Source organism: Fistularia commersonii, chromosome 28 (assembly GCF_037954325.1).
Source record: "Fistularia commersonii isolate RoL2024-O1a breed Wild chromosome 28, RoL_Fcom_v1.0, whole genome shotgun sequence".
Classification (NCBI taxonomy): domain Eukaryota; kingdom Metazoa; phylum Chordata; class Actinopteri; order Syngnathiformes; family Fistulariidae; genus Fistularia; species Fistularia commersonii.
Window position 1 is genome coordinate 10,786,908 of NC_141311.1, and position 16,243 is coordinate 10,803,150.

General features: G+C 38.2%; 1 protein-coding gene across 1 annotated transcript in view; it reads left to right on the plus strand.

Annotated features, from left to right (window-relative positions):
• LOC147217582 (contactin-associated protein-like 4) overlaps positions 1-16,243 on the plus strand; it is a 41,134-nt gene that overhangs the window by 2,598 nt on the left and 22,293 nt on the right. The window contains exons 2-10 of the mRNA XM_086176448.1: positions 1,290-1,400; positions 3,439-3,632; positions 4,619-4,766; positions 6,532-6,738; positions 8,673-8,848; positions 9,601-9,732; positions 11,912-12,179; positions 12,784-12,933; positions 15,082-15,250. Of these exons, the coding sequence (XP_086032574.1) occupies positions 1,290-1,400; positions 3,439-3,632; positions 4,619-4,766; positions 6,532-6,738; positions 8,673-8,848; positions 9,601-9,732; positions 11,912-12,179; positions 12,784-12,933; positions 15,082-15,250 (1,555 nt within the window). The remainder of the gene's footprint in view (positions 1-1,289; positions 1,401-3,438; positions 3,633-4,618; positions 4,767-6,531; positions 6,739-8,672; positions 8,849-9,600; positions 9,733-11,911; positions 12,180-12,783; positions 12,934-15,081; positions 15,251-16,243) is intronic.

Here is a 16,243-nt window from a genome sequence, read left to right on the forward strand (position 1 = left end):
ATAGATCACAATGTTATTAGCAGATATCATGGTCCATGGAGATCTGTGTGTAACCTCATCTGTCAGCCTGTCCATTACCACTGCAAACAAGAGGGGGCTCAGAGCTGATCCCTGATGTAGTCCCACTTCCACCTTGGACTCAATTGTGTATGTCACAAAAAAATTAAAGACCTGCTCCTATGCGTCTAGCCTTGCAACAATTGAACCTGATTTCCTGGACACACAGTATATCCATCTTCCTTCTCTGTATCATGTCAACCACTTTTGGCTTTTCTTGTCATTGTCCAAATATTCAAAGTCCCTCCTCTCAATCCCAGACTCATGCTTTCCCTCCTCTCTCCCTGCTCTCGAAAACAGCACTGATGGTGGTCATTGTTAACCTAGCCCCTGATCGATCCAGTATGAAAGTCATATTCTCTTTGTTTTGCATATTGAGTTTTGGCACAAGATTCATGCCAGATGCCCTTCCGGATGCGATCCTCTCCATTTATCTGAGCTTGGCACCAGCTGAAGATGATACTAGCTTGTGACCCCCTGAAGCTGCATTGTCTAATAGAAGCAGATGCTTGAATTTTTTACCTTTTTGTACTTATTTTATTTTATTTTATTTTATTTTATTTTATTTTATTTTATTTTATTTTATTTTATTCTATACTTCCTCTCAGCTGGTTGACTCATCAGTGATTTTTTTATCAGTCCACCACCAGGTGGTGTCTGAAAATTTGACGATGGTGACATATAAAAATGTAAAATCATTTTACAATTTCTAACAATAAAATCTGGCATCTTAGTTTAGTCAAAAATCATCTTAGATTACAATGCACGCATATAAATGTAGGAGTAAAAAATTAAAGGTCATGAGACTGTTGCTCAGTGTATCTCAAGTCAGACCCACAGACTAAGAAGCAAGCAGAAGCAAACAAATAGACAAGCAACCAAACCAGACACACAAGTAAACAACAAACAAACAAAAATTGTTATTCTATTTTGTATTGAAAGTTTCTCAGTTTTTCTTTCATTCTGGTTTCATAGTAGTGACAGGGATGTCACTTCCCAGATGTTGACTTAACATTTAATATGTTTCTCACTGTAAAGCAACATTTCTGAAAATTGCTGCCCATTTGAAAGTATTTTGAAATAAAACAACTTTTTTTCTCATGCATGCTGATCCAACATAATGTTTCAAAAGATCATAGAGACACTGGAACCAAAAGGTGATGGGAAGGTGGCAAAACAATTGTTTTGCACATCAGCTTCTATTTATACTCATATCCTGCTTGTGCCAACAGACGTGTGTGATCATGCCTTGATGTCCAAACTGCCACTATCAGCTTTCAAAAGCTCCTCCGTGCTTTCCAGCAGTCATGATCCTGGTTTTGCCAAACTAAACCGGAGAGAAGGCAAGTACTTCCACATATGTACATATTGTAACAATATATAAATACATATCATGTAATAAACCTACAGTGTACCAATGGAAACTTGGCTACTGTAGATCAAAGAAAGAGAGGAAGAGGACGTGTTTGGAAGCAGAGAGAGAAGAGGAAAGGCAAGAGTTTGGGACTGAGAGTGTATATATCAGAGAGTGTAAATATCAGGACTATTACAGGAAAAGGTAGATTTGGTGGATATGATGCAGAGAAGGAAGGTGGATATACTGTGTGTGTTCAGGAGACCAGGTGGAAAGGTAGCCAAGAGGCTTGGCACCCTATCGTACCCTATTGTGTGAGGAAGTCTGGAGTGGCAGAGAAGTATGTTAGACTGGTGCAGGACATGTATGCTAGCTGTGAGACAGTGGTACGGTGTACTGCAGGGGTAACAGAGAAGTTCAAGGTGGAAGTGGAACCCCATCAGGGATCAGTTCTGAGCCCCTTCTTGTTTGCAGTGGTGATGAGTCGGCTGACGGATGAGGTGAGACAGGAATCACCATGGACCATGATGTTTGCAGATGACATTGTGATCAGTCATGAGAGCAGAGAACAGGTAAATTGGACAAGGTGGAGGTATGCGCTGGAAAAGAGAGGAAGGAAGGTAAGTTGCTGTAAGACAGAGCAGCTGCCAGGCAGGAGGAGAAGACCAAGGAGAAGATTTATGGATGTAGTGAGAGAGGATATGAAAGTAGTTATTGTGAGAGAGGAGAGGAGGATACAGAGAATAGGGTTACATGGAGAAGGTTGATTTGCTGTGGCGACCCCTGAAGGGAAAAGCTAAAAGGAGAAGAAGAAGAAGAAACTGATGCAATCTCTAAGCGGTGCTGCTCCTGCAATCCTATCCCTTAACCTTAAGACTATCACTTTCTTTCAGCTGAGATGATGTTCAGCTTTCGTGCTCGTTCACACCATTCGCGCCTTCATTAAAGTCTGTTGGTTACCTTTCTCTTTCCCTCCACTTCCTGTGTTCAAACCCTCCTCCTCCCCTCTGTCTGACCCTTCCCTTCCCACTCCTTTTGCTCCTTCTTGTACTTGTTTCTGTCTCCTTGTATGTTACGGTTAGTTCCCTGTTCCTGTCAGGTGGAATGTCAGTGCATTATTAATGACTTATTAATGGCTGCTTTTCAAATTCATTCATCTGATGTTCACATTGAATTCTCTGTTCACTGCGGCTTCATGTCATGCACTGCCTACCAAGCAAACAAAACAACTCTAATAACTTGAGTGAGACAATTGTGACAAAGGCTTCAGCCATCAGTCTTTTTAGGTGAGATAGAATGCTAAACTATAAGAAAAGAGGGTAAAACAAGCTTCGAAGTTAAGACATCTCATTCATTACTGGGGGACGATTGCCTAAATAATGTGGGACGATTACCTGAATGATATTATTAATATCATCTTTCTTATACAACTCCATAATTCTACTTGCAATTCTGTGCTAACAACTTGAAGTAGTAGTAATCAAATAGACCTTATTGTCATTAATTCTAAAACTGCTAAGTACATTAAGTTAAGCTGTGGTTGTCATCAATGCATTTATTTGTCTGCAAGAGAAAAACATAATGAGAGTAAATATATAAATTCATCCAAATGAGCTACTTATTTCAGCGCTTGAGTATCTAACATCAGTTCAGAAAAGGTAAATTCTTTTTGTATAGATTAGTCTTAGAGCAGGACTGAAGGATCTTAAAGCGCTGATTTGGTCTCATGTGCCGAAAAATTCCGAAAGTTTCTAAAACGTAAAGTCACATTTTAGAATAAACAAAAGTCTGATTGCTGACAGCTGTCTTTAAAAAAAAAAAAAAAAAAAAATGAAGAGTGATCTGGAAAGTTCTATTAGAAAGAGAGTGATTTTAAAATATGTATATGTTATGATGAAAATATTATCATTGTTTGGCGGTGGTGAACCCTGAAGGGAAAAGCGGAAAGGAGAAGAAGAAGACTCGTGGCTTAAAACTATATTCATATGCAACCTATACATACATTTTTTGTTATTCTTTGTCTGCAGGAGCAGGAGGTTGGTCTCCTCTGACCTCAGATAGACATCAATGGCTGCAAGTCGACCTTGGCAAACCAGCCAAGATCACTGCTGTTGCTACTCAAGGTCGCTATGGAAGTTCTGATTGGCTAACATCGTACCTGCTGATGTTCAGTGACACAGGACACAACTGGAAACTGTACCGGCAGGAAGACAGCTTTGGTGTGAGTCCATTTTAGAATAAACATCATAGAAAGGTTGCCATATGAAGGTTTCTTACAATAATTTTAGCGAAAATACTGTGTAACTCAAATGCACAGTGTTAGAGGAGTAAAAGATATTTAGATCTCTGTTATGATTTTTTCTTTTGTTTTTTTTTTTTTGGATGAAAGTGTAAAACAAGATGTTAAATAGCGTCATTAAATGTCACATCTGCAAGTGTTCTTGACAACAGGGGAAATATCACCATTCAAAAGGTGTTCTAATTAAGTTGACTAGTAAATTCAATTCAATCTTATTTTAAAGCCATTTAGAAGAAGTTTAGATTTAGATCAGTGCTAATAAGGAGCCAGTCAATGCATCAATGCATCAATAAGTATTCTTAGTCCTTCAGGATATTGTACTCATTGCTAATCATTATTGTGGTATTTGAATCAGCCTAAATTCTTTGAGGTGTTTCACATTGCGCCTCATGGTATCCTTATGACTCGCATAAGAATGTAAGTCTTTGAAAAAGCCCGTTAGATGATCTCTTGTTGGAGAAAATGCATTCAAGATATTTAAAACTGTATTCGCAATATTTAAAAAGCCAGTTGCCACAATAAGATTGATCAACAAGTAGTTTTGGCGCCTCCCCTCCTTCAGCCTCTGCCTTATTGTGTTGGAGGTGTTTGTGCATCCCAGTGATCCAAGGTACAAAGTTGTCGGAGGCTATAAGCCATCCAATGCAAACAGGTCCCATGTGAGTGATCAAGTGTAGCTCAAAAGAACCCTTATGGGTACTTTGTAGCTGCCCCACAAATTTTTTGAAAAATTTTAAGAGGTGACATTTCTGAACATGACACACAAAGAGTGATGTCAAAGAATGAGATAAGGATTTAAAGTAATAAAACAGCCTTGGTGTGTGGAAAAATACAAAAAAACACAAGAACAAGACTCCTGTACAAAGTAAAATGAGTTCAGTTTCTCATCCTTCCTCATTCGGCTCCAGTATTTTCTAGGGAACAGTAATGCCGACAGTGCGGTTCAGTACAAACTGCAGCAGCCAGCAGTTGCTCGTTTCCTTCGTGTCATCCCTCTGGACTGGAACTCCAGTGGACAGATTGGACTACGGCTGGAGTCATATGGATGTTCTTACAGTGAGTCTGTCCTTTTTCCAAACTTCCAAAAGTTTTGAGAATGACACTTTCACAAAGTCTGTTCCTTCAGGGTTTTTAGGTGTTTGCCAGACGTTTACATGGTTGTGTCATTCTCAAAACTTTTGACCATGACTGTATATGTATAAAAGTGTTTGCCATTGAAGGGCAGCAAATATGTTGGAATAAACATTACTTTCCAGGTACAAAAACATGGTAGAATCTTTTGTACATAACAATAGATACTGATAATGCTATTGATAGTAATGAAAAATATATATAATATAATATAATATAATATAATATAATATAATATAATATAATATAATATAATATAATATAATATAATATAATATAATATAATATAATATAATATAATATAATATAATATAATATAATAACAACAACAACAGCTTCTGCCTCACACCATGAAGAATCCTGGTTCCGTTCCCACAGTGAGCCTTTCTGTGTGGAGTTTGCTTGTTCTCCCTGTGTCTGTGTGGGTTTCCTTTGGGTTCTCGGGGCTCCACTGGGTTTTTCAAAGTCCAAAAACATGCAGGAGGTGATGTGTGAGCGAGAGAGTGAATCTCATTGTATGTCACCCCGTGATCGCCTGGCGACGGGTCCAGGATGTTCTTTACCTCTTGCCCAATGATAGCTGGGAATGACTTCCAGCCCCCTCATGGCCCTCAGAGTAGAATAAATAGCATAAAGTAATGAATGAATAATATAGTAATTTGCATTAACTAAAATTTTACATCACCCAAACATATTTAAAATGATTATAATAAACTTGATCTCAAAATCGTTAATTATCTACATGCATTTAAGATGATTTTACTCACGTTGCATGTGTTAATTGCAATTGCAATTTACATGCTGATGATTATTGGTATTATTTGAGAATATGCTACATTTTTTACATATCGTATGAACAGCATATTCTATTTTGAATAATACCAGACAGAGCACGGCACGAGATGGTCCAAATTGCTGGTTGTAAGTTGCATTTGTTTCCGGTGAGAGTTGGACCAGGGCTGCCCTTTGTCACCGATTCTGTTCATAACTTTTATGGACAGAATTTGGAGGCGCAGCCAGGGCGTTGAAGGGATTCTGTTTGGTGGGCACAGGATTGAGTCTCTATTTTTTGCGGATGATTTGGTTCTGTTGGCTTCATCAGACCATGATCTCCAGATTCGCACTCCCTTCAAAAATCTTGCCACACTCATCACAAAACTGCTCAAATGGGGGGTATGTAATGATCTCTTTTGATACTTAAATTACAATTTTAAAACACAATTTTACAAAACTTGAGAGATGATTATGAATACACTTTAAAGCAATCTGAAAAGAAAGAAAAAAACAGTAAGATGAAATATGTCATAATGATTAAATTAGATAACAATGGAATATTTATTGTCCCTCTTGACGTTAATCAAATTATGGCTATGTAAACAGCTTTAGTGAAATATTTCTTACTGGCTAGTTGTTTATTTATTTTGATCAATTTTATTCTAAGGAACGTGAGCAAAACTGAAATATTGTGTACATTTAAACGTTGTCAGATGTTGTTTAATACATGTGCTGTATATGTTTTGGATAGTTTAGTGCAAATTAGTTAATCTCTGAGAGCTATTTTACAACTTTTTGGTTAAATTTGATGAACTCAGCTAAGCGTCATGATCTCCAATCATCATTACATGTCCAGAATAAAGGTGTTTGTCGGATGAAATTATTCGGATTTACATTTCCTTGTTTTCTTTTTCAGTTTCCCACGTGATGAATTTGGACGACAAAAGCAGAGGTCTTATGTACAAGCTGAGTCCAAAATCAAGGAAGATATCAGAAGATATTATCGACCTGAATTTTAAAAGCCACAAGAATTCTGGGATGTTACTACTTGCAGAGGGTCCAAGAGGACTTGGCCTTATTCTGGAGATCGACAGAGGAAAACTATTGCTAATGCTCCGACATGGTACACAAAACATATCCTATTTCTGTAGATTGGAGGATAATTTTGATGTGTAACAAAAAAAAAACCTGTTATTTATAAACATATTTATAACCTTAAAGAAACACATGAAACACAAAAACATAAAGAACTCTTACTCATTAAATGAGATAAAGTCAGAAACAGAAGTATATGATTGGGTGGGATCCTTGGAAATGTCACTTCTTCAGCAGCAGCAATAGGGGACTTTTGAAACTTATGGCTCTCAAAACATGTTTAAATGTCAAATATCACATTTAATTATCAGTCATGTCAATTATCACATTTTTCTATGAAGTGATCTGAGTAAACTATATCAAGTAATACTCTGTGGTTCCTACTATTTAGAGCGATAAATTACTTTTACGTTCGGCTTTTCTGCAGAAAATATCACTGTAATGTACGTTTTTCTCTGGGAAAGTATTCAAATATTTTTTTCAAGCTTAATCTTGAGAACAGTAGTTATCTCAGATTCCAAAATATGTTCCTCTCAGCAGGTGGAACATTGGCCTCAACAGCTTTTATCAGAAAAGGTGCTTCAAGTAACAGCATAAATCACCATGCAAGAGTCCCTGATACATTTGCCAACAACTTCTTGAAGCAAGATATTTGCATCCCAGAGAGAATTGCTTTTTTTAGGAAATATATTGTTTCTTCATATGTCTACATCAGTGTTTACTGACCTTTTTTGAGCCGTGGCACATATTTTACATTAGAAAAATCACACGGGATACCACCAAACAAAAAAGTCTAAAACATTTATTAACGAATTAGAATGAAACCGTAGTCTTAATTTACTTAGTGTGAAATCTAACATACCTAATATCTGTAGATTCGTCAGGTTGCAATGCAAATTTCCCACTGATGTGCAACTTTTCCAGAACACTTTTTTCAATGTCTGAAGACATGTCATCAATATGTTTGAAAATGATATTATTTGAGAGAACTCGGGCAATTCTTTTATCAACGCCAGAGACGAGCATTTCTTCTACATTGATTTTGCCGGCAGGTAGTATTAATGTTTTGCTACGGTGTGTGGCTGTTTGGATTTAGAGATGAGTTCAGCAACTTTGTAGCAAGCTTTCACTGCTTTCTCACCCGTCTTGGTAGTTTTCAACAATGCTACCTGTTTGTTTACGCAGATACAAGTACTTTTTATTTTAAAAATGTATCACGCAAAGCGTCACTAATCACTCTAATACACAGATGCACAGGTTAATTCACCACCCGTTGCCATTGAATGGGCGCGCTGCCCACATAGACATAGGAAGACACATTATTTGCATTGGATAAATAATTTTCGTACCAATCAGGTGAAAGTGGGCATTTTTCCACGGCACACCTGATGATCTCTCACGGCACACTAATGTGCCGCGGCACAGTGGTTGGGAAACACTGGTCTACATCACTGCAAAATTCCTCAGTCATTTTCATCTTCCACACCTCGTCCAATTATGGTGGCAGCGGACTCAGCACAGCTTCCCAGATGTTTATCTCTCCAGCCACACTTTCCATTCCCTAGGCATGTTCTCATCGTGTCTGTCTTGGATTTCAAAAGTGTGTACCGATTCATGCAAACAGACTCTAAATTGCCCTGGCATGTAAATGGGAAAATGGATGGTTTGTATTTTTTATATGTATCCCTGTGATCAATGTGCCCAGTCCATTGACAGCAGGGATAGGCTTCAGCTGCATTACGGCCATGAATGTAGAAAAAGCAGGACTGATAATATATGAAAAAAATTAACACATTTTGTCATAATGGCAATTACATAGTAGCAAAGGAGGAAAGATAAAAAAAAACACTTGCTCTTAGTGTAGCAGTATTTTTTCCTCTCTCCAAACACAAGATTAGATGTTTAGAGAAATAAGATTCTAATCAGTCTCACTAAGTACCTACTCATCTTCCTGTTTTTCAGATGGGGCTTCCTTTCCTCAATTCCACTTCCTTGCCTCTCTAGGCAGTCTGCTAGATGACCAACAATGGCATTATGTCACCTTGGAGCGACGTAAATCTGACCTCAACCTTACTTTGGACCAACACACAGAGAGGGTTCACATTCCTGCACAGTTTAGTCACTGGCACATCCAGCAGGTAACAGTTGTCCTTCCCTTAGTGCAGGTATTGCTAAACTTTACAGGTTCCAACCATCAACATAAATGTGTACATGGGACCATCAGCAGCGTTCTGCATTGTAGCTGGACTTTGCAACTTATGTGATTCTTCAGAAAGAAATGGTATTTCTCTTATGATACAGAAATGTGATTTCTGGCTAATACATTGTGGATTGCATTTATTTTATGTGTATTTATTATATTTAGGTTAAGTATTATTTCATTGAGCTGAATGTGATGACCCAATTGATTACTGAACCATTGTTATCTCCAACAACTTTACAATTAAACTAATATTTTATAATGTCTTCACAAATTTTGAGCCTTTATGATTTTTGCCAGGTCTTTTGCTCTTCTTATTTTATGATAGCTGTTTGCAAACATTTTGAGCATGAATTCCTGTTTGTATTGGTAAGTGTTTTTAAAAAAAAAAGAACTTTAAAGTTTTAACGCTTCGTGGTACATCATCCGTTTGATATGTAATGTGTTGTACAAAATATTTAATAAGAAAGGGTTTATTTCAGTAAAGCCATAAAACTGTTCTAAATTATTGGTAATATATTCTTTACTATGCATGAAGATTTATGTTAAATACGTTAATATGTTAAAAGTATTTCAACTCAATTCTGAGTAAATTCATTTAAGTGGTATTAAAAAAAATGAAAATAAACATGCATATGGCTTTAACATTGAATTCAATTTTTGCACTTTTGTGTTTGTTTGCCCAAACAGTTAAGTGTTGGTACCCTTCAGAATCAGTTCATCTCCAAAAGCAACTTCCATGGCTGCCTGGAAAACCTCCAAGTAAACAGTATGAACCTGATAGAAATGGCAAAACACAATAACCCTCAAGTCACTTTGAAGGTACATGGACGTGTTCTCATTTTAATGTATTGTAATAGAAAGTGGGAGCTTCTGTTTTCGTTTTGGCTTTTCCGTTATGAGGCTGCCACTGGAAATCATTTGCCTTCATCAAAATCTATCCTTTGCATCCTCTTCTCTCACACCAATTTCTAAAAACTGGAGCAACATACTAACAATTTTGTTAGTAATTTTGTTGTAATTTTGCAGGGTGACAATTTTGTCATTATTTACTTTTACAAAGGAGTTTTGAGTTTGATCATACCAGTTAAGCTTACGGATCCTATCCGAGGATGGATCCTATCCATCCTCGTCACACCCAGAGAACCTCAACATCAAATTATTTGTCAAAATTCCAAAATGTACCATTTTCTTTGGAGTTTACTGACATATATATTTACAACTGAAACTACTGATGTACATATAGGTTGTGTCAAGCTTTTGTTACAGTACTGAACCACATATACGGTATTAGAAAGACAAGTCATAGCCTCACTTTAATGTCTATCTGTTTATTTGTTAAATTCAATTACAGTGTATTCATTCACCGCAGGGATAGATCATTTTTGGCACGCTCTTGTTCGGAATGTTAATTTTTGCAAATCTACTGCTAAATTACACAAACTTGTGTAACCATATCTGAGATCACAACATTAATGTCTTAACTGGTAAAAATCATCTTTGTGGATCTATGCTGCAAATTGATTGGATCCCCACTCTTATATGAAATGGTTGTGCTTCCAAGTGTCATTCAACTTCAGAGCCACAGTTAGGAACGTGGATTAATACAGAACAAATTGTATCCATAATATTTAACTTTTAAAGTTAAGCATTCTGACAGACTTTGCACTTGGTCATGTGTTGCAGCTTGCAGGAGAAAGTAGCATATGTACTCTTTAGAAGGGACAAAGTATGTAAAGTAGCTCCTGTTTATATTTTTCTTCCACTTTCTCACTTCTGCTGACTCATTTTCCATGACTTTTAAACTTTATAATTCAACATAGAGCATGAAGAAAAACCAAGACTATGGATTATCAGGGACTTTGTCTTAATATGTTGCTATGATTTTACAACAATTACTATGATCCTGACTAAGAGCGTTCATAGACTGTCTAATAAATCCTCATGTTAGCCATTAGAATCTCCCAATATTCAACATTCATGCTGAATGATGCCCTCTGCTTTCTGCAGAGAGACTGCTGGGGAGAGGTGTTTCATCAGTAAGAAATAAATTGCCTCCCATCACAATAAATAAGAAGACAGTAGAGAAAACATGTCCCCTCGGTGAAGAAGTTAAAGTATTAATGTGCATACTGTAGAATCTACAGGCCAAGCTGAGTTGAAGGTTACTTTCAAAGAAAATACTCAACGTCTATTTGAGTTCTTGTGCTTTGGAAAAAAAATAACCCACCTTCAGCATACTGAAAATAACATCTGCTTTTATGTGCCATAATCATTTTATCATGTGTACTGAAGCGCGCAGTCAGCTGTCAACCGGAATAAAAATGACTATTTCACTGAACAATGTAAAAGATATGTTACCAAACGCATGGCCAGTTTATTTTACCTGGTTAATGTAATTTTTGCTCCTTAAACTCAATGCCAAGCTCAAAAAAACACGACGGCTGTCACACATCAGCAGTTGTGACGCATAATTTGAGCGTCATAAAAATGAAACCCCTTTAATTTAATCTCAAATTGCCAATTACATTTAGAAAATTGGGGAACTAAAATGAAATACATTTAAATTAAATACTTGATTATTTTCCAATGCCATGGTGAGTTGCAGCAGAAAAATGAAAGAGCAACATGCGGCCGCAGAGCTGTGGGTTGCCGACCCCCGCTAGAGACTCTCAAGGAAATTGGCACAAAGTGCTTTGGAAGAAGTATGTGGGTAAATAGTGTATTTCCTGTGGGTCCTTTAGATAATTGAGATTTGTTTTTTTGTTTGTTTTTTGTTTTCTTGATTTGATTCCATATGCTATTGTGCCTATGCTATTCCATAGGTTATTGTAATGCTGGTACCCTCCTTAAAAAAATGAATTTAGAATACATACCATTTAGAAATATTGTGACATGAGGTCACAACAACAAAACTTCTGCTGTTAGTATAGATTATTTCTGTTGCTTTATCTGCAAATCATAATTTTTCTGTCACACATCTATCTTTACTTTATCCCAGGGCAACATCTCCTATTCATGCACTCAGCCAGTTTCCTTTGCTGTAATGTTCCCTGGAGCAAAGAGTTTCCTCCGATTATTGGGGACAGCAAGTTCTACCTCTGGGTCTTTGTCAGTGGGATTCCAGTTCAGGACCTGGAACAGAGTTGGGCTCCTAGTGACCTTTAACCTCCCACAGCGAGGGGGTGTTTTTTGGCTCTACCTGAGTGAGGCCAGGTTAAGGCTGCAGGTTCATAAAGCTGGCAGGATGCAGCTCGATGTCAGTATTGGTGAGTCTGAACATTTGGTCAATATCGTTTTTATGATCTTTAACACACACTCTTTGTACATTTTCAGTAAATTAACATACCTTTGCTGCCATCCAATTCCCCACAAATGACATTCATTTTATAAGAAATTGTCAAAAGGATGTCTTTGTGAGTCGTTATTTCCGCACGACCTGACATTTGAACTTTTTATTCATTTGGATATTTTTTAACAGATTAAATAGTTTCTATTTTCATTTATATTTGTTTTCTTGTCCGAATAAAATGTTGCATTTGTTTGGTTTCATTCTGCAACTTGTTGTAATTTATCTTGTGTTAAAACTTACCTCGACTATTTTGAAGTTTGTAACAAATCAAATTTTAATTGAATTTAATAATATTACAAAAAACCACAGGCATTGATGTTCTGGCTAGAAATAGTGTTGCTTTAAGCTGCTGTTAGAATAATTCTGTAATTACAGCTCTTAATGGACCGACCAAGAGTTTTTATTCATTTGTTGATCTATACCACCTATCTTCCAGTCAGGAGAGTTGCTGCTGTATCTGTTGTAGGTCTCAGCAGTTCACCTGGCACAGAATAATACATTTATCTGTATTTTGTTCCCAGGTTCTGGTCTAAATGATGGTCAGTGGCATTCAATAGAGCTGATCTCCAGACACGGTCAGTTGACCATTTCTGTGGATAAGGAAAATGGAGGTATCAGTCAAGCAAGTTCTACAGTCCCCATCTCAATAGAGGGTCACATCTTCTTTGGTGGTAAGATTGGAGAACATTACAATACTTTTTACATTACAGTCATTTGGCAGATGCTTTTATCCAAAGCGACTTATAAGAAGTGCAATTCACTTACCGGAGAGACGAAGTACCAGTAATTGGAAGTCAGAAGTGGCCACTAAACCAAATAGCCATCTCAGAACCATATACATACATACATTTCATCCCCTTTTTTTTGGGGGGGGGGGGGGAGTTGGAGGCTAAGTGCAATTTGTATGGTAGTGCTTGGTGAAGAAGTATGCTTTCCAGCTCACGGCGAAAGATGGGCCACGACCCGCTGTTCTGACCTTTTTCGGGAGTTTGTTCCACCACTGATGAGCCAGGACCGAGAAGAGCCGAGACTGGTTCGATCGGTAGCCAGGGGCTCTGAGTGATGGGGTGGACGGTCGCCCAGAGGTGGCAGATCGGAGGCGACAGGTAGGGACATGTGGCTAAACCATATCCTGGAGATAAGACGGGGCTGTCCCATTCACTCCCCGGTAAGCGAGCACCAGGGACTTGAACTTGAAGCGGGCGGCTACTGGGAACCAATATGGGGACATAAGAAGGGGAGTGTTCGGGAGAATTTGGGACGGCTGAACACCCGGCAGGCTGCTGCTTTCAGAATAAGCTCCAGAGCCCTGATGGTCACCCCTTGGCACTGGCAAGGAGGGATTTGCAGTAGTCCAAACGAGGGGCTAATTTAGGTGCTAAATTTACATTAGGGGCTAAATGTACTAATGACTAAAGCGTGCAATAGTGCACAGGCCTGTGTGTGAGAGGGCTGACTTACTCTAAGTCTTCATGCTTAAACTTGTTGCATGAATAACTTTCATTTACAGACAAAACTAATTTAAACCAGGCACAGACAAGATTCAAATGTTGACGACAAGTAAATCAATGACTGTGGTGGTTCTCAGTCATCCAGGACATGGGGAATTCTTGTCTAAATCTGCTTTTCTTGGCAACTGGACTTGAATTTCTTCACTTGAAGATGTGTCACCCCTCATCTGAGAGGCATCTTCAGTTTTAATGACCAAATGGGATTTTCCAAATATAACTATCGGGTTTTTAGGCGGGTCTGGGTTATGGTGGCTTGTTGCGTAAATGGAAGAGTTCATCTGCAGAAACTCGGTGTAAAGGGGGCTGTTATGCTAATGGGGTGTTGTTTGTTGGAACAAAAGAGCAACTTACTAGGATTACCTGGATTGGAATGTGAAAAGATAAAGCTAAACAAAGTATTGAAAACTGTTGGATCACATGAACTGAGGCTCATGTGGACATCACTGGGTGCTGGTTCTGGTGGTGGGTCTGGTGGTCTTTCCTGGTTGTTTGGTGCAGATGGACTTGGTCCATGTGTGCAAATCTGTCTTGGTATCGATCCCTGTATGGCGTTGTGCATTTGTGAAAGGTTGTATCTGGTGCCCCCCTCCTCTGTTCAGAGATGGTGTTTCTGTTTTGACAAAGACGGCTTCTTTGACTCCTCTCTCAAACCATCTGTCTCCTCTGGCCAGAATACGAACATTGCTGTCTTCAAACAAATAGGCCTTGTCCTCCAGGTGTAGGTGAACCACAGAGTTCTTTCCTGAAGTGGTAGCTCTCCTGTGTCGGGCCGTCCATCTGTGCAGAAGTTATTTGGTTTCTCCAATGTAGATGCCATCACAATCGTCAGTGCAAGTGACGGCATACACCACATTCTCTATCTTGTGCCTGGGTGTTTTGTCCTTATGGTGCACTAGCTTTCGCCTTGGGGTGTTGTGGGGTTTGAAATGTACCGGTATACTGTGTTTATTGAACACCCTTCAGAGTTCCTCCGAAATACCAGCAAATACGGTATGAGTACTGTGTGTTGCTGGTGTTTTGGAGAAACTCTGAAGGGTGTTTCAACAAGCACCATATCCAAACCAAACTTGTTTGGATATGACGCTGGAATAAAAAATATTCAACAAGCTGAAAGGCTGCAGGGTGATTTTCTATTATTAACTCTACTTATTGAATCAAAGTCAACAATTCAAACAGGACTTGACAAATCTTCTAAATCTCAAGGCCACTACTGATCTTATCATGTATTGTGACAGGACTCGCAGAAATACTGTTTCATTAAAATAATGCCTTCTTCTCTCTCTATAACTCTACATCTCTACTATTCAGGTTGTCCTTCTGAGAATGAAATGCAGGAATGCAGGAATCCGTTTAACATCTTCCACGGTTGCATGCGCCTCCTGAGCCTTAATGACCAGAGTGTGGACCTCTCATCGGTGCAGGAAAATTTGGAACATTATAACAACCTACAGATTGACACATGCGGCATAATTGACAGGTTGGTGTCGAAATTTTATTTGGGGGAGGTTGTCTCTGTTTATCTGGCCAGAAAACTCCTATATATATTGCAGAAAGATCTTAAACAGAAGCCAGTGTAAAAAAAACTTACAAAAGATTAAGGATGGAAGATCTGTATAGCCTAGATGTGGGATTTCCAGTCGAAACCTATTTGAAGACGAAACCTTAAAACAGACAAAAAAAAAAGAGGCGAAATTGCCCTGATAACAACCTTAGTCCTATAGCTATTAAAATTACAAAAATATAATTGATATGCCGTAATTTTTCTTTGATACTGACCCAATTGATGTGGAATGTGTCATAATCCAGACTCTAATGGAGAAGGGTCTTTACAGGGCAGATAGAATGTCCCTGGTCTATATTCGGTAATGGAGTTTACCTTATACGATGTGCTGTTCCTAATTATTAAAAGTATGTGATATGGCAAAACACATAGAAACAGGTTTTCTTACAAATCAATGGCAAGATGTCTTTGTCTCTCAATCTCTATCTTCTCTCTATCTCTATCTCAGTCTCTTTCCCTTTATCTTTTATCTGCAGGGGACCAAAATGGACGTATCTATTGTACTACTTTTCAAAACCTTGCACTAATTTCTACAGAGACAATATCTGCTGAAGGAAATACTACATTCACATCATCTCAGACTGAAGCTATCTAGGCAAGACAGGCATATTTCTATAGTCATTGGTTCTGAATAGCAGGGATCATATGCAGAATCGTCAAGCTCTCAGGCTCAGAGCTCAGAGACACAAACTACCCAAATGGGGCAAGAGGGGAATATATATATATATGTGTGTGTGTGTGTGTGTGTGTGTGTGTGCGTACATATATATATATGTGTGTGTGTGTGTGCGTACATATATATATGTGTGTGTGTGTGTGTGTGTGTGTGTATATTTATCCATCCATCCATCCATTATATTCATTATATTCACACCTACACACACAGGTACACACATATACATATACATA